This window comes from Apus apus, chromosome 22 (assembly GCF_020740795.1).
Source record: "Apus apus isolate bApuApu2 chromosome 22, bApuApu2.pri.cur, whole genome shotgun sequence".
NCBI lineage: Eukaryota > Metazoa > Chordata > Aves > Apodiformes > Apodidae > Apus > Apus apus.
In genome coordinates, this window is record NC_067303.1 from 3,630,127 (window position 1) to 3,653,487 (window position 23,361).

Here is a 23,361-nt window from a genome sequence, read left to right on the forward strand (position 1 = left end):
TTAGATCTGAAGATATAAAAAACATTTTACAAATGTTAGCAGGTATGGGTAGATAATGTAATACACCCCTCCTAATCAGGATCAGTTTGGTTTAGTACTGGATGAACTGGTCTCAGAAATTATCCTCTATTTGCTCACTGTATGTGTTAACACACAAGTGATGAAACTTTCCTGAAGCAATTTGCAGAAAGCATTCAACAAAGTTGTTTATATAAATATTAACAGAATTGAATGTCACACTCCGGCACACAAGGAGCTTGCAACTGACAAGAACAATAGGATGGCACTTCATAGAAAACCCTGAGAGTATATTTTCAAGAACATAAAGTGTGGAAATTCATCTGGATAATGAAGAGGCTAGAGAAAAAGGGTTTACAAAATGCTCTGTAAGCAGGAAGAAAGATGGTTTAAATGAGACTCCACTCTGTTACTTATTTCTACTTAATAGACTGAGAATCATAGAGATATAGAATAATATAAAGCTGCTTGCTCCAATGCCACATAAACCCCAAGTTAGCTCCAGTGTGAAGACCAGCAGAGTAATTACCCCCTTAGCTGTTTCTTCACAGGTCACCCCTAAGAATGGCACATCTCAGGAGTGAAACACACTGAGAGCACACTGCATCCTCCCTTTCCCTGGTCAAGACACAGGTATACTGAATGCTAACTACATGTACAGCACAACTGCAGCATTGGTCAAGCTTTAATCCCTCCAAATCACATTTGGAACCAAACAAAAGACTGAGCAAAAGAAGATCTGGACCATCTCCCCAGCAGTATTGCCTGCAACAGTTTGTGGACATCACCGTGTAAAATTATTAGGGTATTCTTAGCCTATTGAAATGTACATAAGTAATGGGTTCCATAGAATGGTTTGGGTTGGAAAGGGACCTTTAAAGAACATGTACTTCCAACCCCCCTGCATGGGTGGGGACTCCTCCCCCTGCAAAGTCTGTTTCTTCACAGACCTTCAGCTGATCCAGTTAAAGTGGGTATTTCACGTTTTTTGTTCCCCTGCTGCTACTTCCGGCTCAGCCCAAGCTGTGCACAGCTCTTTACTTGCATCTAATGCACACGTTGCTGCCAGCAACGCATGTGCAGAAGGTGCTGGGCAAATGGTATTAAGATCTGAAGTTCCCCAGCAATGCTTCCAGAAATGGAAATGGTTTTGAATTGCCATTCCTACGGTTAAGAGCTCTACGTTCTGACGCCGCTTTGCTGCTGCTCGTGCTGTGTTACTGCTCACAAGTTTCCTAAACCTTGCCCCCAGCATGCTTGATTCAACACCAGCTGGTTTATGCCAGAGGTCTCCAGAAACACAAGGTGAGAATTTGAAGCCCGTGCTCCCAAGTCACGTATCACTGCACTGCATTTGTTTGAACAGATGTACCCAGGTTTGTCCCACAGCTCAACACAACCCGAGCCTCATGCACAGCCCCCTTCTCATTTTCAGTTCATGTGAGTCCCTACCTGTAAGTTTCAATTCGAGTTTCAGCATCAAGCATCTCTATAAAGACCAAATGAAATTCAGTCAAGGTTTTGCTTGCTTTCAGGTTACGGTTCCAAAGGAGCACAGAGTTTTTACTGCTTCTAAAGTTCAGCACAAAGTAACCAGTTGAAAACCAGGATACAGCTGTGCCATGTGCCTCTGAGACTCTAGTGGAATCTGCTAAAATGTTTGGTACTGTTACTCAACTTGTACTCTAAAGAGAAATGACAGAAATTTCCCCTTTTGCAGACTGCCATAGATCTATTAATACTAGCCCCAGTATACACTCACTCACAGATTTATTCTCAGTTTTCACACTCTAAGCACACACATGCTCCAGAACTGGCTCAGTGTGCAGGCCAAGTCAAGCTCATCACCCAAGGTCTTACACAGACAGCTCCTCGGGTGGGTTTTTCAGTCAGGGCCAAGTAACCCGCACTGCTGCAGCCAGAGAGGAGCAACATCAGCACTAACTAGCTTCCAGCAGGCATGGATGTGTTTGCCCAGGCTCAGGTCACCCTAACATAGCCCTGCTTTTTGATGCCAGCTCTGCCAAGCACAGTCTCAAGGCAGAGTCTGGCCCCCAGTTTGTTTTCCAGTCGCTTAGCATCTCTGGCATGCTTTGAAAAACCAAATCCATCTCTGTATATTGTGTTTGGTATGGATGGATTATCACCTTTGCAGAGAGAGGGGGGAGAAAGATGCTTCAAGGGAGCCTTCTTAGGTTCACCCTTAAGTCAGTGGCAGAGAGCTGATCAAACTCAGGAGGTCTGAGTCCACCTCAAACTATCTGAGGACTGAGCAATGCTAAATCTTTCTCACATGAAGGACTCCACGGGTGCATAAACACCAAAAAACATGAGTCTGTTAATTTAGTCTTTCATCTCTACCACGGCAAGGATGGGCACAAAAACCCACAAGCCTGCAGCTCTACCCCACTCACTGCCCCTCCAGACTCTCACTGCTCCTGCTCAGCCCCTGAAGTTTGAATCCAACCCAAGGCACAGCCATGACGAACACTTTCTGCAGTTGCCATAGTGACCAAGGCCTACAATTGAACCAGGAATAAACGCCTGAAATGCCAAAACGGCTTGACCCACTTTGAAAAAAAATAATAGTAATAAATAATGCTTTACAGACCTAATTGAGCAGAGCACATTCAGGGCCTCACGTGCCCCTGCAGTGCAGCCTTCAGTAGATGCAACAGATTAAGCCATGGACAGAACACAAACAAGGCCACCTAAGCAGCAGCCCAAGGTGAAACCTCCATAGGAAAGCACAGAAGGCAGAGGAGGTCTTCTGGGTTTATAATCATACTGTGTCCAAGAGAAACACCTCGTCTTTGGAGTGGAGTTGCAGTAAAACTAACAGGAGTAAGTGTGACACAGGTAGGAAGAGGCCAAACTCTGTTCAGTCACATGAAGGACAAGCCTCTGTATCTGGAGCAGCAGAGTGAAGAAGAGAGCTTTACTTTAGGTGGTGGAAAAAGAATGAACATTTGGCAATGTGTGGACAAGCTACCTGGCCACACCCTACCCTGGACACTCCACAAAGCAAGGACACAAGGCAAGACACCAAAAGGCCAAACCTCTTCCTCCAACAGTGTACTTCCTGCAAAGATTTGGACCAACCTGTGAACAGGGACTTCAGCAAGCTGTAGCTTTTGGCAAAGGCTACAGACTGTGCTCCACAAGGTATTCCTGGGATTCTTAGAGCTGTGAAGGAGCCCTGAGGACTCTCTGCAATCTTCTAATGGAGAACCCAAGAAGAAACGTGACTTTGTTAGAGTCTGTTAAATAAATTCTTTCTGACTGACATTCAAGCAGTCCTGAATTGACATGCAAGTCTTTCCACCCTGCGAGATCTTCTGAAATAACCACTCTCTTGCCACTACAACACAGCCATCCCTGGGCTCCAGACAAGCACTCTCCAGCAGTTCTTTCCCAAATCACACGTGCCCCAGCAGCCACCCTCCAGACACACTGTCACAGCACCCGCAGCTACGCCACAACAGCAGGTTGTTGTTCCCCTCCCAGGTGGTGATACACACAGCAAAGCCATTGCAATCTGACTGCAGCAGGATGTGAAATAGAATTTAACCAGAAGTAATCCCTGTGTTACAAAGAGTATCAAAAGATTTGTAACAATGAGAGCAGCTCATCTAAACAAGTGGCAGCTTCAGACACACAATGCTCCCCACCTTGGTTGTGATCACCAGCTTCTCAGCTGGCAGAAACAGATCAATGACACCATTTCTTGCAGCTTATTTCTAAACCCCTTGGGCTTCCTGAAGAAAGTCCTGATCAGGAAAGCCAATTGGCAGCCTCCAAATCTGCCATAGTTCTCGAAAGAACTTCCTTTACAAGAGTGAAGCTGCTGAAGTTGCTCACCTCTCCCTGCAGCCCATAGCACCTGTCTGACAGTAAGCTCCTCCAGGCCCAAAACTGGGGTTACTGGCAGCATTGCTACTGTTGGGTTTAATTCTGGAAAGTGCTAAACCCCAAACCAGCAAAGAACTCCAGCATGTGTTTAACTATCTCTGTTGATCCACTATGGGCTGTGCAACCAAAGCCAGGGCTTACCTGCTTTCCTAAACAAGAATGAAGGAGATCCTCAAGTATAAAACAGAAATCTACTGATAAAGTCTTGAAAAGAGCAGAAAGAGGCCAAGAAGGCACCTCAAGCCTGACTGTAGTGCAAAAAGAGTTAATTCTCCTCAGAAACAGCTAATAAGGGGGTTAATCAGATGCCTACAAAGATACTTTTCAGTGATACAATCTGACATCAGTGGAAAAAGATGAGATTCAGAAACTGGTTATGCAGTTTACAGAACTGCAAGCAGATGGTAACAACTTGTGGTCATCACCAACCTACATTCACTTCAAACTGATAATCCAAGAATGAAAACCTCCATGTATCCTCAGGCAATTCCCTGGGTTTGCCATGGCTCTAAAAACAATAACCCTACACTTGTATCTCCTGGCTAAAAAAAAGATAGAAAAGAAAGCATTAAATTAGAAAACAGCCTCACCTCTAGGGCTGCACAGAAACTGAGCAGAGTTTGATGACAATTGCTTTAAAAACAATAGTAAGAATAACATACTTCCTTGTATGTTTTTAAACAACTGGTTTGTAACAGAGAAGTCCATCCCTGTCAAAGTTTTCCTCTGATGATTTTGACATTTCACAGAATAGCGTTCTCCTCCTTTGACATTTAATAGCATGTTTACATATTCATGAGATACAATTAATGCCATTATTATGCTTCAGAGGGTTAGCAAATCACTGCAAGCCTCAGGAAGGAATTTGCCTTCTGCCCATGGACAGCACTGCAAGGTTGGTGCAATGTATTATTAACAATGTCATTGTCTTTCTCTGAATCATCTGATACTGGTTACCACTAGAGACAGACTATCAAGTCTGATGGACAAATGGTCTGGTATCTTGCAGAAACCCCACTGGGCTGTGTTTGAAACAAGCCCTCCATCACTCCCTTTCTACACAGAGTTATTGCAAAAAATCCTGAGAAAAGAAGTTGGAAAATGCTTTCAAAATAGAACAAGGCAGATCTTAGCAATGCTGTCAGATAATACAACAGTCCATCATTAATCTGCAGAGAGCCAACACGTGTCATAAATCACACACTAAACCCCCTCCATCACTCACAAATTAAGATAATTCTATGTGCTCCATAGGAAGCCAAACCACATGGAACAAAGTATGATGGAAAATACAATGACATCTGGGAAGCACTAAAGGGGAAATAATGCAAAATGAGAATTTCACATCCCTCTGCAGCTGACAGCATGTCTGTTTCAGCCACAGCCCCAACATGGTCACTGGCAGGTTCCAGTCTGGGGCTGCACCTCCAAAAAAAAGGAAGGTCTCACAGAGGAAGGAAGGCTCTTTGTTCCCTCTCCTGCTCACCACAACGCCAATGGCTCTTGTCAATAACAGCAAGAACTGCAGTATCTGGTGCTGCCTTCAGAGCCTGGAACTTGGGACAGAACAGAGCTCACAACTCTTGGTTAAAAACCAACCACAATCATGAAGAACACTGTTAAGCCATCTCTGATGTGAAGAGAAGTTTTCAAACTTGACAGCTCAAAGAATAAAAATAAAATCAAACTAAATCCGAGCACGTTTCTTTTAAACCTCATTATTTCCAAGCTCACATCAGTCTGTCAATGGTTTGGAGACACAATGCTGCTGTCAAAGCAATCCACGGGCACCATATTAAGTGGGAAAATGCAATATAGCACTAAATAGCTGGTGATAAAGACCCATGCTCCTTTTTTGATGAGGACAAAGATGAGATACAACTCATAAATTACCTCAAAAAAAGCATTCCTCCTTTCTGCCCATCTCCTGCTATAATTTCAGCAAGGCTATAAGCATCTCAGGACTTTATGCCCAGCACAGATAACCCCCCTGAACACATTCCAATCTTGTGCCAGGGGTTTTATAAAGATTTCACATCTAATGAAGCCTCACACCACACCTTATCAGTGACAAAGTGGGGGTGGGCAGGGTTATTGTGCATTTCTGGAGCAAAAGACAAAGCTAGAGCTTTACAACTTCCCTCTCTCTCCTCCTGCTCATCAGCATCAGCTTTCAACAAATCAATGGAAGACACTGGGATCTTCGAAGCTGGTATCAAATTGATTTCTTCTGCTCATCCCTTGATGTTTCATCCCTTTACCATTCTGAAAACAAGGCAATAATTTCATGTCCCCTCACCCTGATATCCTCCATACCTCTCTCCTTTGCTCTAACCATGCAGCAGCTGTCCAGCTGGAAGTTAAAAATAAAGAGGGCCAAGAGACGCAGCCAATACTGGGAAGAGCCAGACACCCCCAGTGCAAGAGTCACACCCAGTCCTTTGTCCAGAGGACCTGGTTCAGGCTTGTCCCCCCACATAGCATGTTCTCTCTTGCTTTTTGCAGCTTTCTGGTTGTCACTGGCATGGGGGGCTTCCTTTGGTAGAAGGTTGGGCATTCAGAGTTATTGCACTGATGTAAAACGTCTCTCTGGGACTCATCTGGGTGAAGCAAGGCAACAGGAATGTCTCATCTTCACTGAACCAGTGATTTCCATGATGAACAGGCCAATGCTAGTCACCAGTAATCTAAGAACAAGCTATTTTTACTGAGCAGGGATTCATCAGATTCTCACAGCCTAGAAACACAGACAGTGCAATAAGCCTTCATTTCCTACTGGGGGGGGGGGAAAAAGAGCCACCTGTACAGACTGTGGAGAACAGCCTGAAAAAGCTGCACAAAACAAAATCTGTCTCTCCCCATCATTGCAAATATATAAACACAGAGAGGAATGCAAAGCAGAAGCAAGACGTCAGTGTGCATGCCCCGAGCCCTTTGAACAGCACCAGAGCACATGGGCAAACAAATAAACCGTATTTCTGCAGCAGCAGCAGCTGCCCCGCTGTGACGCATCCCAGTTCATCCCACTCCAACCCCCTCCTGCCTCTCTCCGAGGACCCAGATGGTATGGGAGCAGTTACTGCCCCTTCGGGGGTGGGGGATGGGGGAGACAGGAGGCGTGAAGGGAGAAAGGAGGAGGGGTGAGGGGAACGAAAGCTGAAAAAAGCAGATTTGCTCATCGGTGGTTGCAAACAATCGAAACGGCTGCTTTAGCAATCCCACGGCAGGAGAGCTGGGGCACGTGCGTGGGGGAGAACAAGGGAAAAAGGAAGCAGGCTGAGGAAGGGGAAAGGAACGAAGCATCTCTGCACCATGATGTCACGCCGCCTGCTTTCAAGTCCCCCGACCAGAAAGGAGCAGCAGCAGCAGCAACCAACATGGACTCCAGATTTAATCTGCCTTGCAAGCGTCTGTCTGGGGGGGTGGATCCGCCGGGCAGCCCCGCGCAGGGCCGGGCACACGCGCAGGGCCGGGCACACGCGCAGGGCCGGGCACACGGACAGCCCCGGGCACACGGACAGCCCCGGGCACACGGACAGCCCCGGGCACACGCACAGCCCCGGGCACACGGACAGCCCTGGGCACACGCGCAGCCCCGGGCACACGCGCAGCCCCGGGCACACGCGCAGCCCCGGGCACACGCGCAGCCCCGCGCAGCCCCGGGCACACGCCTGCACAGCCAGCCCGACCGGGATGTCCGCACAGAGAGGGGACAGGAAGGGAGGCAGGGGCAGAAGGAACGGGAGAGCCACACTAACCTGGTAGCCATTAGGGAGCGGAGAGCCGCGGAGCAGCTGAGGATTCATTCATTCGCGCGCGGTGCGTGCGGGGGGAGCGGGGCTGGGCTCACCTCGGGCACCATGGCCCGGGGCTCCTCAGGGGCACCCACAGGCCCCTGTCTCAGCTGCCTGGCATGGCTCTGGGGCTCCTGCCACGGCAGCCCGTCCTCCCCCGCTGCCTGCTGGTGCTCTCCCCTGGCCAGCTCTTTCACACACGCTCCTGCTCACGCTCACACACACGCGTGCGCGCATGCACCCAGCCCGTGGGCTGCTGCTTTACATAATGCAACCCCCTGCCTGCCTTCATTATTCACGTTTGCCAGAGGAAAAGGGGGGGAAGGGAGCTCCTGCCGTTTTTCTCCGAGGTCCCCCTGGTTCTGTCTCTCACGTTCGGATGCGGCTCGTGCAGCCTGGCAGAGCCTGAAGGTTGTGATCCTACAGGTTGAAAAATCACACTCATCCTCCCTGTGTACACACGAGACCTTTCACACGAGACAGTCTGGAAACCTGTAAACACCTCAATGCAAGAACAGTCAGGAGAATTAAACCCTAATTAACTGGTAAACTAGATTATCTAAACTGAATTAAACCCTGTGAGGACACGCTCACTCAGGATTCAGGTGACCTCAATGCAATTTAGTTTACTTCATCTAGGAAGCTAATTTGGTTTCATTTTTCATGCCCATCCGTGTGCAAACAGGCCTGGGATTTTTAAGGAAATATTATCAAGCAAAGTTCACAGCCCTCCAGCATTATTAGTAGAGGGTATTTCTTTGGGGGACATACACACTGTATCCCTACACACCTGCTCATGGACATCTTTATGCCAGAACAAGGAGAAGGGCTTCAGTCCCTCTCAAGAGCTCTCACAGTACAATATCAATTACACAGGCTGAAAGATGAAAAAGAAGACAGTAAAAGAATCAATTAGCTTGCACTTTTCCTTCCAGTATATGAAAACAAACCTTGTCTGTGCAAGGAACTAGTGTAGAGCTGAGCTGGGACAGCTCCCTGTGCCAACAGCCTTGATTTGAAGCACAAGTGGAAGTACTCCAGGTTGTTCTATGGCTTTCAATGTGAAATAACTTCCCAGAAGAGACCTGCCCCAAAGAGGTCCCACAGAAGCTCCTGTACCAGTGTGGCTGTGATAGTTTAAAAATGCCCAACTTCTGTTTCACTCCTCTTCCTCAGCAGCCTCTTCAGGCTAGATTCACATCACCCACCTTAGATGTTTATTTTCAGGTTTCCCTGTGGTGTCAATGCAGCCAGGCAGGCCACTCCAGAATATCATTCAGTGCCTAACTCAGGAGTCTGACTGCAGCCAAATGGAGATGCTGCCAATGACCCCCTCAGGGACTTACTGCTCCCCAGTGGTAACAGGGGGAGCTGTGCTTTAAGTGATGTAGGGACACATTGCTGCATTCTACCCATCCCATAGACAGGGCTGACCGTTCTCCTCCTTAGAATCAGTCACAGTTTGCAGTGCTAATGTCCCCAGAGAACACCCTTCCAAAAGGCTGATTATCCCTCCTCTCACTACCAGCAACATCAGTGGGAGCAGGAGGTGTCTGCTCTGAAGGACCAGTGTTCTGCACCAGCAGACTCGTGCCACTGTGCAGCTCCAATCCTGCACATGATTATAAATGGAAAACACTACCCTCATACATGCCTTGAGCAGGCTGGTTCAACAGCACCATCATCTTCTGCATGTTACTCAAAGAATACACAGAGATGCACATGGGTTCACTTTGTATATCTCAGTATTTAAATAAACACATTGCTCCAGTAAGAGATCTATCAACCTGATGTCAACTTTGTGATATCTTTCTTGTGACCAAGCCTCTTTCTTCACCTTCTCCATTTACAGGGCTGCTAATCACAAGCATCTAAACCACAGATGCTTTCTTTCACCCCAAACTTACCCTTGGTGCCCAAAATCTAATTTCACAATATTAATCATGGTTTTTATTCCTCTAATTCCATTAGCACACATTTGTTTAGGTTTTAAATCCACAAGTCCCATAAGGATGGAGCTTTCTTCTTTGTGCCTCCAATAGGAGAAGCTGTACAGCTGAGTAACAACTGGCCAAATCCCAGCCCATCTTGTCCTCACACACACTGACCTTCTGCCAACACAGAACTCTACTCAGTTTGCAGTGCCTTCTCCTCAAGACTTTAATCTTCAATTCATTTGACCACATATCAGTGTTTATGGGTAAACTTGATGTGTTCTGCAACCAGAGAAATCCATATGCAGTATTCCTGTGGCCCTCAACAGAAACATGGAAGTATTTATCCAATACAAACCTAAGCATGAACTACAGCAAAACCTCATTACCCAGCCAGAAAAACCAAGGGGATCAGCAGAGCCACTCAAACTTGCACCTGGACTTCTCATTTTCATCCGTGACCTTTAAGAGGTGCAAATGCTTCCAAAAGTTGGTGAATTTACAGACAGGTTTAAGGAAAATGGCACGTAACATACAGACTTTCCTGTTCCCTGTGTCCAGTGCACTGGGAGCTCCATATCCAAGGATGGTGTGATTCCTGAAAGGCTACGTCTAGGACTGTATCTAGTTTCAAAGCAGGGGCAATGTGGATAAACTGGACAAGGTTCAGCTAAGAGCAACAAAGAATAACAGGCAGTGGAACCATTCAACACAGACTGGAGGTCAAGGAATGACAAGCTTTAAATGAGCACCTGGAACACAAGTTGGATGATGCTGGGTGACAGATGAGAGGGCAGCACTACCAAGTGCTGAAAGCTGAAGCTTGATAAATTCTGTCTAGACAGGAGTGATGCACTTTTGGAAGCAAACAAAACTAACCACTGTAACTAATTCTAGGCTAGATTATCCATCTGTGCCAAACAATATTATGCAAGGCCTGTGTTTGCCTAAATACTGTTCTGTGCTTCAACCAGAATCCATTCAGGGCTTACAAGAGATATCTGAATGGTCCCAGTTTGTGTTACATTCTATGAATCTTTCAGTGTTTCTTTCTTATGGCATTCAAAGATAAAAGAGCTGGAAGTGTGATTCTCAGCCTCTAAAATTTTGGTATGTTTTGTTGGAATTAATGCTAAAGTTTGAACAAGATGCTATTTTTCAGTAGTCATGTAAGAGTTACACTGACCCAAGGGCTCCAATGAAATTCAGTATAATAGCTACTTCAGATCTGGAACCATGGAGAACACACAAATGCTCCAAGCAGGTCATGAAGTGGTAGAAGAGATTAAGTATATGAGTTTAAGACCTACCACCTCTTCAGACCCTCAGGAGAGAAGAGGAATCAAACTAAATTCTGCTTCCAAAAGCATTGTAAGAGCAGTAATAAAAATGCAGGACTTACTTAGAGAAAAGCTTCTTAGGCTTATCTGGGGTGGCACGCAAAAGGCAAAGTTACAGGTAATTTGAAACACCTCCAATGCTTTACAAACTCAATCAGATCTGCAAAATCCAACCCAGAACTCTCCAAAGGACAAATACTCTTGTTATATTGCTGGGTCTTTGCAGCACCATTCGTGTCACCATGACTACAGCTTGTTTCGTGGTGATAATACTCTGATAATACTGCACTGAGAAGAGGATCTTTAGGTGCATATCTTCTGAACATAAAGCTGCTATTTCCTGTTTTGTTCAAGAGCTGCAGAATGCCTTTTATGTCAACCACCACAGCCCAAAGACCACAGGAGTGCCAAGGTCTACAGAATGGGGAGAAGTCACACTACAGGAGCAGTCCCTCCAAGGCTGCTCTACCTCACAGCATCCCCATCTGTGACAGGCTCTTCAGTGCTCTGCAGACAGCTTGAGCTGTACCTTTACTGCCTGCTGGACTGAGTGGCAGGGCTGATTTTTGCTCCACTGCCTCAGTCCCAGCTGTAACACAAGCATACTCATACATATTGCATCCCTCAGGTGAGAGGAAACGAGGCACTGTCCAAGTAATTAAAGCCTGAGGCTGACAGTAGATACATGGGAGACAGTCCAGTGCCTGAACATCCAGGCCTGCTGAGCAACAAGTGGATTTGAGATAAACTCTATATCCAGCTACAGCAATTGTACCCTCCCTGTAAGCCACACCAGTGATACAGAAACAAACAGCAGCCTTGACAAGTCTGTCTGCAAAACGTCTGGAAACAATGAGCACCTGGATTTGAAAACACATAAGGTTCCTCATTTCCCCTTCCCCAATACATTCTTTGTCCAATTTTGACACAAACTATTTTGAAAATTTAAAGCCATTGAGACAGTTATTCCCCAACATCTCTACTTTTCAGCTGAGTTTAGAACAGAACAGGGGACTCTTCCACTTTCATAGTCCTTCTGGCCTCATCTTCAAAAAGACTTAGCAGGAATGTCAAGAAAGCTTGTCCTCTGGGGAAGCTCAGTGCAGAGCTACAGCCCCAGCATCTGCAGACAGGATCAGCGTTAGTGGGTAACTGACACATCTGGATGGTTATTAATATTTTGCACATTTAAATTTTTTTTGCTCTGGTAGACACCCTCTTTAACCATGAATGTATGGACTCTGCTTTTGAATGCATTGTACAGCCTGAGTTCTTCAACTGGGACATGTGGTCCTGCTTTCTAGCTCCTGCTCAGACCACGGAACATCCTTCAAGCCTCCAGCACACAAAAAAGGTGTCACTCTTCAAACCCCACAGTATTCTCACCATATTAAGCAAAAAGGAGCGTTGCCACGACTCTTCCTTCTCCCTTGCAGAAAATGGGCTCCTAGAGAGGTACCAGAACAAGCAAAAACCTTTTTAGAGTGCTCTGAACTGATCGTGGCATTTTGATGGAGCAAGATCCCTTCAGTGGCTGCTAAGAGTGTGTGGATTCCTACAGCAGTGGGGGATGGAGGAGGCAGGCAATCATGTGCTCAATGGCATGGGAAGGAAGAGGGGGAGGAGGAGAACAAGGAGAGAGAGAACAAAGTGTAAACGTCTTAACTGGGACACATAAAGAGCCAGTTCTTAGTAAGAACTTAATCCAGGATTAACAAGAGGTCGGCTACCTCTGCAAGGAGACTGCACTAAAAGGAGCTAATTAGCTCTCCTTAATTGCACAAAAGAAACCACACAGAATTAAAGACATTCACAAATTGCAGAGCCAGCCTCACCTAGGGAACAGTGCCCTACCTGTTGTCCTCACCATCATGCTCAAACAATCAGCACGTGGAAAGCCAAAAGCAGGAAAGGTGAAATGATGCTAGAAGAGGCTGTGGGGAGTTAGGCTCAGCACCAACGAGTGTTTGAGCAAGACCTGGAGCCTCCATCCCCCTCGAGAAGCCTTTTTAGCATGGCCAGTATCTTTCTAGACCATGTCTTCAGCAACCACTGCCACAGTATGTGAAACAGCCCAAGATCCCTACAGTAACTACAGGTGTCCCTTTCACCAGTTATCCACGAGGGTATTTAATGCAGTTTTAGCCCTCACTAATTCAGCTTGATCTCTGAAAGTGAAGAGGAAAGATTGCACAAGGGGAACCAGTAGACTTTGCTCTGTAGGCCCAACTCTGCCCAGTAGATTAAGGTCAACAGACTCACATCCCAACATGGGTGGGGGTTGCATCCTGGTGAGGATAAATGGACAGCACCAAGCAAATGCATCATGGATGATGGGCAGGCAACAGCATCCTGCCTGGAAACCACTAGTTCAGGATGATGATGCTGTGGAAGAGACTGGGTGCCCTCTCTGGTGAAAAGTCCCTCCCCAGCTTTCCTGGAGCCCCTTCAGGTGTGGGAAGGCTACTATAAGATCTTCCTGAAGCCTTCTGTTCTCCAAGTCCCCTGCCAGTTTCTACTTGATAGTAAATCCATCTCTTTCTTCCTCTGAAGCAATGACATGTTCTGCCCCAGTGCACTGATGATCAGCTGGTGCATATTTTGCTGCATTGACAGCTAATGCATCCAGCAGTGTGCTCAAGAATGAAGATGAACAAGCACTTCAATAACACTCACAGACATCTCTGAGATAGAGCACTAATGAAAGTATTGACGTGTTTTATAGCACCAGGCTGAGGGCTGGGCAGCTTGCAGACAGACAGGTCCCTCGTCCTGAGGAGCTCACCTTGCAAGGCTTCAAGTGTGCAGTGAAAGACATGAAGAGGAGAGGCTGCACTGATTTCAAACCCTACTGCAAGGAGGGCTGCCACCTTTGACCACCAGGGGCTAAGTGCATCCCAGCTGCAAGATCAAGGCCCAAGTTAAGAGAGGAAGAAGAGAAAAGCAAAACAGGTCGACCAGGGAAAAAGTATCATATTGACAAATAAAAATGACAACAAGATCAGATCATCCTTTAATTACAGGTCCCTGTGGAATCATTACAGTACTGCCTCCATTACCTACATATAATCTTCTTTTCTTATCCCTTCAGGATGCAGTTAAATATCAAGCCATAACAATTCCAGTTACATTTCAAAGGTAGCCACCAGGGGACAAGCAGCAGCAAAATTTCAGCTCAAACCCAACACAAACAATGTTCTTTGGATACCTCTTGGAATATGAGAACATCACATCCCCCTCTGCTCTCAGTAATTGGGCAGTAGCCCTCGTATGTGCTGTTCCTGTGCAAGTTCAGTACAGACAATTCCCTGACATCTGGATAAAGCTGCAAGAGCTGCCACTGGAGAGAGCAAAATGCACATCAGCTCTTCTGTGCCTGAGGCTGGGCCCAGTCTCCTGGTACAAACTTGCCCCACTCCTTCAATCCCCTCCACCACCAGCCATCCCTCCATTCCCTGTGCTATGCTGCACTGAGCTGGAACATCTCAGACCTGTGAGTAGATTTCTGAAGAGAAGGAAGAGGAAAAGGGCATTAAAATCTTCCTGTAACACTGGTTGTGCACTTCGATGTCATACAATCCTGTAAGAGTTATGACAGCTCCTCCATTCCTCCAGCCTGTTCCAACCTGTTCATCAGAACCAAAATCAGCCTCCTAAAGCCTCCCCTCAAAGCACTACCCCAATCTCTGACATCAGACTCATCCTGAGCCACCCCTGACTTTCAATCCCAATACTCATTCACACACCCTGGATTCACCCCCACTCTCACTGTTTGACTTTCCTGACCTTTCTTCCAGGATGGGCTCAGGTTCCTGAAATCCTCTACTGGGCTCACCCAGAAACTCACCCCACTGAAAAGCTGCTCAGTCCAGCCCCTACTCCAACGAAGACAGAACCTTGTTCAGTTTCTCCCCCCACACTCCCATCCCTTTCACCTCGACTTGGATTTCTCAGCCCCCCTGTATCTCCATCCCAGCCCACAGGGCATCCTTTTTCCTGAGGAACTGCCGGGCCTCGCGCTGCACGCACAAACACAAAGGAACCTGCATCCACAGGAAGGAGTCCTCCTGCCTTGCCTGGGAGATGAAAAATGAAGAACTAACTGATTGCGTGGCCACCTGTTGCCACCTCACGTTTTCCAGGGCACAGCTGCGTGTCTCCCCGGCTCCTCTGCTCTCCAGTTCTGAAACCACCATTTAAACTGCAGACAGAAGCAATTCTGCTGAGGGAGAGATCATCAAACCAGTCAAGAATCTCACTGCTCTGATGCATTTTATGCTCTCCAAAGTGGTTGACAGAAAGATTCCCAGCTCTGATAACAGCTTGGCATGGCTGAAACAAAGCTGCCTTTGCAACTCGCTCCCCAGCTCTGGCATCCGAACTGGCCGCTGCCCCCTGGAAAGAAAAGCACCCACTGTCTCTTTAAGAATGCCCCGGAGCCCACAGCTCCAGAGCTGTTAACCCTGGCTGCTCCTCACTCCTTTCCCTCATGACAGCTGTGACATTTCAGGACTTCTCCTGCTCTGCTGCCCTGCTCCAGCTTTCCCCGTGTTGTTGCACATCCCCAGCATCCCCAACATTTTCGCAGGAGCACTTTGCAAGGTCTTTATTCAATATCCCTGTACTCCCACCTCTGAAACCCACCAGGGTGTACGACAAAGGGGCAGAGCAGTCAGCACGGACCTAAGCATCACAATGATCTCCAAATTCCACTTCCTTTCTGCCACAAAGCACTTTTCTCTGACTACTCAGTAATTACTACAGACATACTGACTCTACGTCTTGCTGAGCTAGTGGCACTACCCACCCTCCTCCAAACCTTATCAGACACCACACAAACCCTCATCTTCCCTGGTACAACAGCAAGCAGCACAATCAGCAACAACAGGAGAAATATTTGTCTTGGACACATGGATATTTTCAAATACAAACACTTTGAAAGGCCATCCTCTACAGAGAGGTTATAAAATGCAGAAGGTAACAATGTGACTCATATTGGAAGTGTATATAAACACACATACAAAAACCTGTGTCAGGAGGAAAATAAACAGTCTGTGAGTGATTCTCTTCTGGGCAGAGCGTGGAGAACACTACCCTGCCACTGCCTGTGATTTTGTACCTGCTTCAGACAGGCATAAGGGAGGAAACAGAAGGCCTTGGCCAGCAATTCAAAGAACTGAGCGAGCAAGAAAGCAGCACAGCTTGATAGTGTGCAAGAGCACAAAGCAAATTAGCCACATTCTTGCAGCATGATACAGGAGAAGGAAAGGCTGCTGTGATGCAGAGCTGCATAGTCAGATCAATCACGGCTCATGGAGGTTGATTAAATACTGGTATAATTAAATTATCTGTCCCAGTATCTTCACTATAAGGGTGCCATATAACCAGAAAGCTATTCCTATACATCAACAAGTTCAAAGCAACAAAAATATTACAGTATTTATGAGGCTTGTTTATGTAAAGAAACTTAAAGGGTAAACAAAGTGGTCAGCAAATATCTGAAGAATGTAAATACCAAAGAGAAAAAGAAGCTGTATTAAAAGGTTTTATAACAACAAACAATGTGATTATATCACATTTGAGGGGGAAAAAACAAGGCTGAAGTCAAATCCTTGCGGTCAAGAGCTGGAGAGAAGTGGTATAAACCTGCTCACTTGTCACATGAGAACACAGAACTGTCCCACACGGGCAGAAATATGGATCAGTGCCTCAATTCCATCAAGTTTTTTTCTGTCTCTAGTTCTGCTTTCCATCATTTTCCTAACAGGCAGTAGTCCAGCCCAATGACTTCTTGGTGACTGCTGTTGGGTAGCAGTGCAAGACTCTCTAAAGGTTTGCACTTGGTTGGTGTTACAGCTGCTGGAGAGATTGAGAGGATTGTTTTGACTTGCTGTCATTCTGTTCCCTAAACATCCAAGTGAAACATACCCATATGATTTTGAGTTTCATGAAGGAAACCTTGCAAAGAGACATTCAAATAATCTGAAATTCTTAATCTGGACTGTGCTACTTGGAAAAAGAAATGGCCTTATGACAAATATGGTATGTCCCAAGACATGGGTTGCTCTGGGGCATTTGTATGGATCCAGCTTGTGGCTTTGGACAAGTCACCTATGAGAAGTGCAGGGGATGTAGCTGGCAGGTTTGCATGCCTGATGCTAGCTCTTACATCAGTTTTGCTCTCTTTAAAGATCTGTTATAAAATACAACAACTTCTTTTCTCACCTAAGCCAAACTTCTAGTGATGAAGTTTGCTAGTACATCTCTATTAATAAACATGTTTAAAGTAAACACACCTCTAATCTCTGTGTGCCTCATCTACAAACCAAGGCTAATACCACTTCCTTTCTTCTACCCTTTGTCCATCTTGCCTGTTCAGGGTGTAAGCTCTTCAGGACACAGACTGTCTCGGGATCTGTTCATGAAAATCTCCCAGCACAGCAAGGCCCTGCTTTTAAGAGCCCCTCTCACTGTAAAACAACCCAATCTTTGATCCATTTCCAAAACCAGTTGTGCTGTTACCTGTCTTTGAAACAGAAACTCAGAAGAATCAGTGTGGAACCTATTCTTAAAAATAACATAAAGGCAGTTACGTAGTTTTGCTGCCTTGAGCCAGTCACTGAATATTGCTCAGCTTGTCTAAGCTCCAGCCCCTAGACACAATGTTCTTCCATGGCCTACAGCTAAGCAATAGTTGGTCTCCAAAACCTCATTCCTAAAACGTACATCAGACTGAAGGCCACCACAAGTACATTATTTCTTTATAGTTGACAGCTCTGAAAAAAAATAAATTCCAGTTCTCAGGTTGCACAGCCACAACCCAATCACCTCATGAGCAGAGGGCACTTCTTTCAGACCTCTCTGGCTGCTTTATTTCTATTCCTACGAGGTCAGAAATACTCCAAAATTACAGCTTTAGCCTTCCACCAGTTTTCTAAGATGCCTCTGTCTCCAGGGCAAACCTTCTAATTCACAGCACTCCACGTGTCATCACCACACAAGGAAGGGATGGGACCTTGGCAAATGCTTTCTCTGGAATCCTAAGGCCTTGCCCTCTCCTCCTTCTGCCATTTAAACACAGGCTTGTTTGCTTAGTATTTCATTAAAAGAATTATTCTAAAGAGAGATGTTCTTACACCAGAGATAAACAAGTCATCCTTCCTCCTCCCCCCAGAGCTAATTTGGTGCCTTTCATTGTGTGCATTATATATTGACATTTTTTTCTGTTGCCAAACTTGCTGCTGCTGAATACAAACCTCCTTCTTCCTCCCCAAGTCTTTTTCATTCAGCTCATTTTTCTTCCCTTTTTTTTTTTTTTCCCCAGTTCCAAAGGCCTGAAATTAGGTGTGGTCGAGCAACATTCTTCCAAACCTGGTATTCCAAGTGGATTGAAAGTTATTTAAAACATATACTCCAAATATATCTCCCCCTCCCACTCAAAAAAAAGAACCCAAACCCCAAATCTCTCCATATTCATAGAACAGCTGTGACATTGTCAACTGAGAATGACAGCATCTTAAATTTTATGTTAGTTGAAAACAAGCAGAGCATCTACCCCCAGGTCGTTTGGATGTGACCACAGAGAGGATTCTAACCAGAAAAAAAAGGTTAAAGAGAATAAACCACTAGAAAATGTCAAGTATACTCAACAGCACAGACCTAAAGCTGGCTAAATGGAAAACTTTAGTAAAGGAGAAGCTCAGAGGACATTCCACCATCCTGTATCCAGCATCTGGCTCTGCAAGGACATACAGAGGTTACAGAAGGAAAAGAAAAGCTACCAACTTATCTACAGCCTTTGTTTTGGTCTCTCCAATTCCTGAACTTAGACATTTCATAGTTAGATACATTATTGCTATTATATCTCAATTTATATAATTTACTTTCACCAGACTGAAAACACTGAAATTAACAGTTACTATTCATAATAAGTATAAATTATAATAATGATGGCAGTCTGCCATTAGATACACTTTCTAACCAGGACTGAGAACAGAGAGCTGCAAGGGAAGATCCAAGCAGAAACACAGCAGCTGCTTTACCAAAGGAATACCACTAACTAGTTTCAGATAGAGAGTGATGAAGAGTCCTATTCCCAAGTGGAATTTCAGTTAGGAAACATGACCAGGCAAAAGAGATCTTGACCAGGACATGGCGATTGTTGCATCACGTGCCACAAAAGCTTGGATGGCAACATTTGGCTCTGTCAGCCCTTGGCCATGCCCACCTGCCGAGCAGAATAGCCCTGATCAAGTGGAAATTTGAAGTATGTGAGTGTTTCCATTTAGTCCAGTAAGCTATTGACAGGCGGGGTGAACCACAGGTTTACAAACTGTGGGACACTGGTCAACACACCCTTCTTAGTATTTGTCATGTGTAAATATCAAACTGCTTCAGCACAAGGGGAGAAGGAAGAGAGGAGTAATAAGCCCCGTTTTTCAGACAGGGAAACTGGGGCAGAAGCAAGATCATGATACAACTGGTCAGTGACAGATCCAGGCATAAAACTGGCCTCTTGTGTCTTCCAGCTCCAAGAGCCAGGACCTCGTTTCCATTTGAAGGCAACAAGCAGTTAAACAGCACACAATGGTCTCAGCTCCACACTAAAGCTTGGAGCAAAAAGAAAAGTATCTGCTACATTTGATCTACAGCCTCTTATTGACAGAATTTGCCTCTTTCCATGCTTTTTCCTCCTACATAGGTGAGGAGAAGAATCTCTGGAGAAGCCTCACAGAAGCCTCATTCATCTCAAAACCCTGAACAAGCAATGGCTGCAGAATTCTAGAATAGTTCCAAGCAGTTTGCCCTTCACTTGACATTCATAAGCCTGCTGAAAAACTAGAGAGAGATCAAGGTGATTTCACCACCTGAAAAGCAGAAAAGGCAATTTTAGAGCAAAACAAATTTTTAGGATTCAATTAGCCAAAATAATCTGCAGCCCAAGGAGAGATATGAAGGAGAGAATGTGGCTGTGGGCAGGAAGCTCTGCAAAGCACAGCCTCCTCATGGCATCAGGTCAAAGAACTCTTCTGTTGCCCTCAGAGAGGTTTCAGTAAGCACATGTATGTTAGAGAACAAAATGACAGATGATTATCTAATTTTAAATAAAAAATTGAGGCCAAAAGCATAACACATAAGAAACAAGAGTCACTAAAGGGGTACTTTTGCCAGTCTATCATCACACAGAGCTACAGTGAACTGAATCTCAGATCAAGGCTTTCATAATGACTCAGTTTTTTCTTCAAATACTCTCTTTCCACTGTAATTTTATATTTTCACTTGTACATTATACCACGTTACCACTGAAAGTATTCATTCAGTGTGGCAGTGTGCAGTCCAGGACAAACACTGGTAATGAGATGATCTTGGTTCTGTTTCTGGCTCAGTTAGTAACTCTGAGTGCAGTCTGGCCAAAGGAATTGCATGCCAGATTTTTCCTTGATGTTAGGGCACTTGGATTAGGCTCCTAACTGCTTACTATCATTTCCCACTACTGAAAAGCCCAGATAAATCAGCACAAAAACCTGCTGCCAAGTACTTCATTGTACTACAAAACCATTTACAAAATAAATCTACCAACACAGCTCTGAGTTGCCCTTCAGATCACTTTACACAATAATCATTTCTTCCTGTCGAGAAAGGAGGAACAGAAACTGTACTTTGTGGACAGAGGTTCAGTCTCATTGTTCAGAATATTCTGGATGGGAGAGATGAGCAACTCATTAATATGATTTTCTCTTCCTACCATATTAACAGCAAATGGGTACGTTCTGATTTCTCAGATCCATTTGCAGAACTTATAAAGAGTGAAAATCTCTTCTTTCCAAAATGCTAGAGCCGTATTTGTATGGATATGGGTCATTTTTTGTTGGTTTTTAGTGGAGGACTATCAGCACCTATTGCTTCCTTTTGCATAAAGAGCACAAAGAAGAAAGATGTAGACACAGAAAAATCGAAGAAGACAGAGTAGAAAAGAACAAGCATAACATTTTAACCTGCAACATGAAGGTCAAACAGCACAATATGCACAACAGCACAGTTCTGTAATTCCAACAGAACTATTTTGCCAGCCTTCTCCAAAAAACCTGAAGAAGAATTGATTTGGAAATTCATCTTTCATTTGCATTGCAATGAAACAAAGTTCCTTTTCTCTGCACACAGTAGCTGTCTAAGTCTGCAGTGCCAATATGAAATTGAAAGTCATCTAAACAGCATCATTGTTTCACTAAGTAGTTAAGGAGGCAAGAATCCTCACAACTGTCACTTTGCTGTATCACCATGAGTGCAAATCCTCTACAGCTGAGGGCAGAATTCCTCCTGTCTCTTTTTCACTAACCTGTTATTTTATGCTGCCCAGAAGTCACAAGACTAGGCTGTAAGGACAGAGCAATGTAGGACCATGAGACAGCTTATGAGCTCTGCTCCTCCCCTCTTACATCTCATGGCCCCGAGATGCTGACAGACCCAACTGAAGGGGCAGGTGTTGTCAGCCTGGGCTGGGTACAAAGCATGCCTGAAGCTGCAGCCTTGCAGCATGCACAACTGAAACTGCCTCATGTTAATCTTCACTGCTCCCTGACATCAAATAACTTCTAATTTTAGCTCTGCTGTTCTATAACACTACCTAGTTCCCATCCTACCCCCACAACTATATAATAGATCCTTCCTTCAGATAAGTAGGGTGTTGGAACATGGAGAGGTTTTTTTCCTCACCCACAGGCACTAGCATAAAAATGAATGACAGATTTATTTTTAGGTAGAGCCTTTGGCCCTTATTTTCTCTGTAGGTTCCATATAGGATGCCCTGTGGCTCAGGAATATTCCAATCAACATATGCAGGCGGAATCACAGAAAAAGGAAAATCATATGAACAGAGTTGTGTTCAGTACCCCATTTATGGGACATTAAGCTCAGCTACCAGCTTGCTTTTCTTCCTGCAAGACTCTTCAGTCATTTGATTCTCATTTTTCATAAAAGATCTAAATTAGTATCCACCTATGCTGGATTATGAGCTCCCCAGAAGTCCTGTCAAGGAAGAACACCAGCAGAGAGCAGCACCTGAGACCTGCAGGGAGGGAAAGCCTGCCTGCCCTGCTGCTGGAGTTTCTGGCTTTCTGAAATGGAAAGCTCAGAGATTGGCTCATTCTAATCCTGAAGGATCTATGAGATAACAGTGATAGAGGACTGGAAGCAAAAATTCTCTCTCACACCACCACATCACAACACAAAGATGTAGGCAGCAGTTTTAAAATGCCACACTGTGACACAAAGATGACCTATTAAACCAAGACACTAGGCCCTGATGGGACAAACGTCTGTTGTCATATGATGGTAACGATGTTCTAGGGAATAGCAGCATCATTCCTGAGACCAGGATGCTGTACCACAACAGTACGATGCCTCTCTGGCACATCAGGACCTTGCATCACTCTACATGACACATCTCGGTGTCACAACGCTCTGATGGTTGCACAGCAGGACTCTGCTGGACTGCAGTGCACTGTGACCACCTCCTAACTCGATGGTATGGAGCTCTGCTGGGATCTGATACCAGATGGTGATGAGATCATTTTGGGCAGAATTAGGTGGCGTAGTGAAAAACGCATGACATGGTATTAGGGATCAGCACGTTGGCCTGTGCCAAAACAAGCCTGCACCGAGGCTGCGAGGTGGCCAGAGCTGCCCTGATAAACTGTACCTTGTTGTTTTGTGCAATCCAACAGCACAGAATGAACGGGTGGTCTAAAACCAGGCCAGAGCAAGTCCTTTTCCTAACGGTCACAGAGGGCTGCTCCTGCTGACAGCGTTGTGTCCCAGTGCTACTGCCCTTCCTGGTACAGAAAGAAATCATGTGTCTGCTCCATAAGGAAATCTGCATTAACCCCAGCAGTGCCATCTAGAACTGCAACCACCACTTCTACAGCAAGGACCACAAGATCTGTTTGTGTACCACTTTTGATGTGGGGTTTTTTTCTTTTAGACAAAAATACTAACCCTGTAAAGCCATTTCATTACAAATACTGAAGGCTGCACAACTCACATTAAAGTATCCCAACCAAGCCTAACAAAGAGGAGGGAACTCTGAATTCTAAACTTAGCTCTGTGCTCCCCTAGAACCATGCCAATCACTCCAGTACTGACAAACATGCACAGTCAGGTAAAACAGGACTTGAAATAACATCCTTAACTTGCCATCTGTGCCTGGATTATCACAGCACGATCAAATCAATCAAACTGCCTGTAAACATGCTAGAAAGTGAACGGAATAACTACTGCAAAGATTTAAAATGTTCTGTATTTTTATTAAACAAGGCAAACAATCAGAATATTTGATTTGTTTTTTCTTTGGGATTTAGAGGAAGA

The 23,361-nt window shown here is 45.3% G+C and overlaps 1 protein-coding gene across 7 annotated transcripts in view; it reads right to left on the reverse strand.

Moving 5' to 3' along the window:
- Positions 1 to 23,361, reverse strand: part of GRAMD1B (GRAM domain containing 1B) — a 60,391-nt gene that overhangs the window by 34,729 nt on the left and 2,301 nt on the right. Inside the window, exon 1 of one of the 7 annotated variants that reach the window (XM_051638647.1) lies at positions 7,689 to 7,770. The exons of the other annotated variants lie outside the window; for them this stretch is intronic. Within the exon in view, the coding sequence (XP_051494607.1) occupies positions 7,689 to 7,699 (11 nt within the window). The 5' untranslated portion in view covers positions 7,700 to 7,770. Of the gene's footprint in view, positions 1 to 7,688; positions 7,771 to 23,361 lie in introns of those variants that run through there. 7 annotated transcript variants of the gene reach the window in all.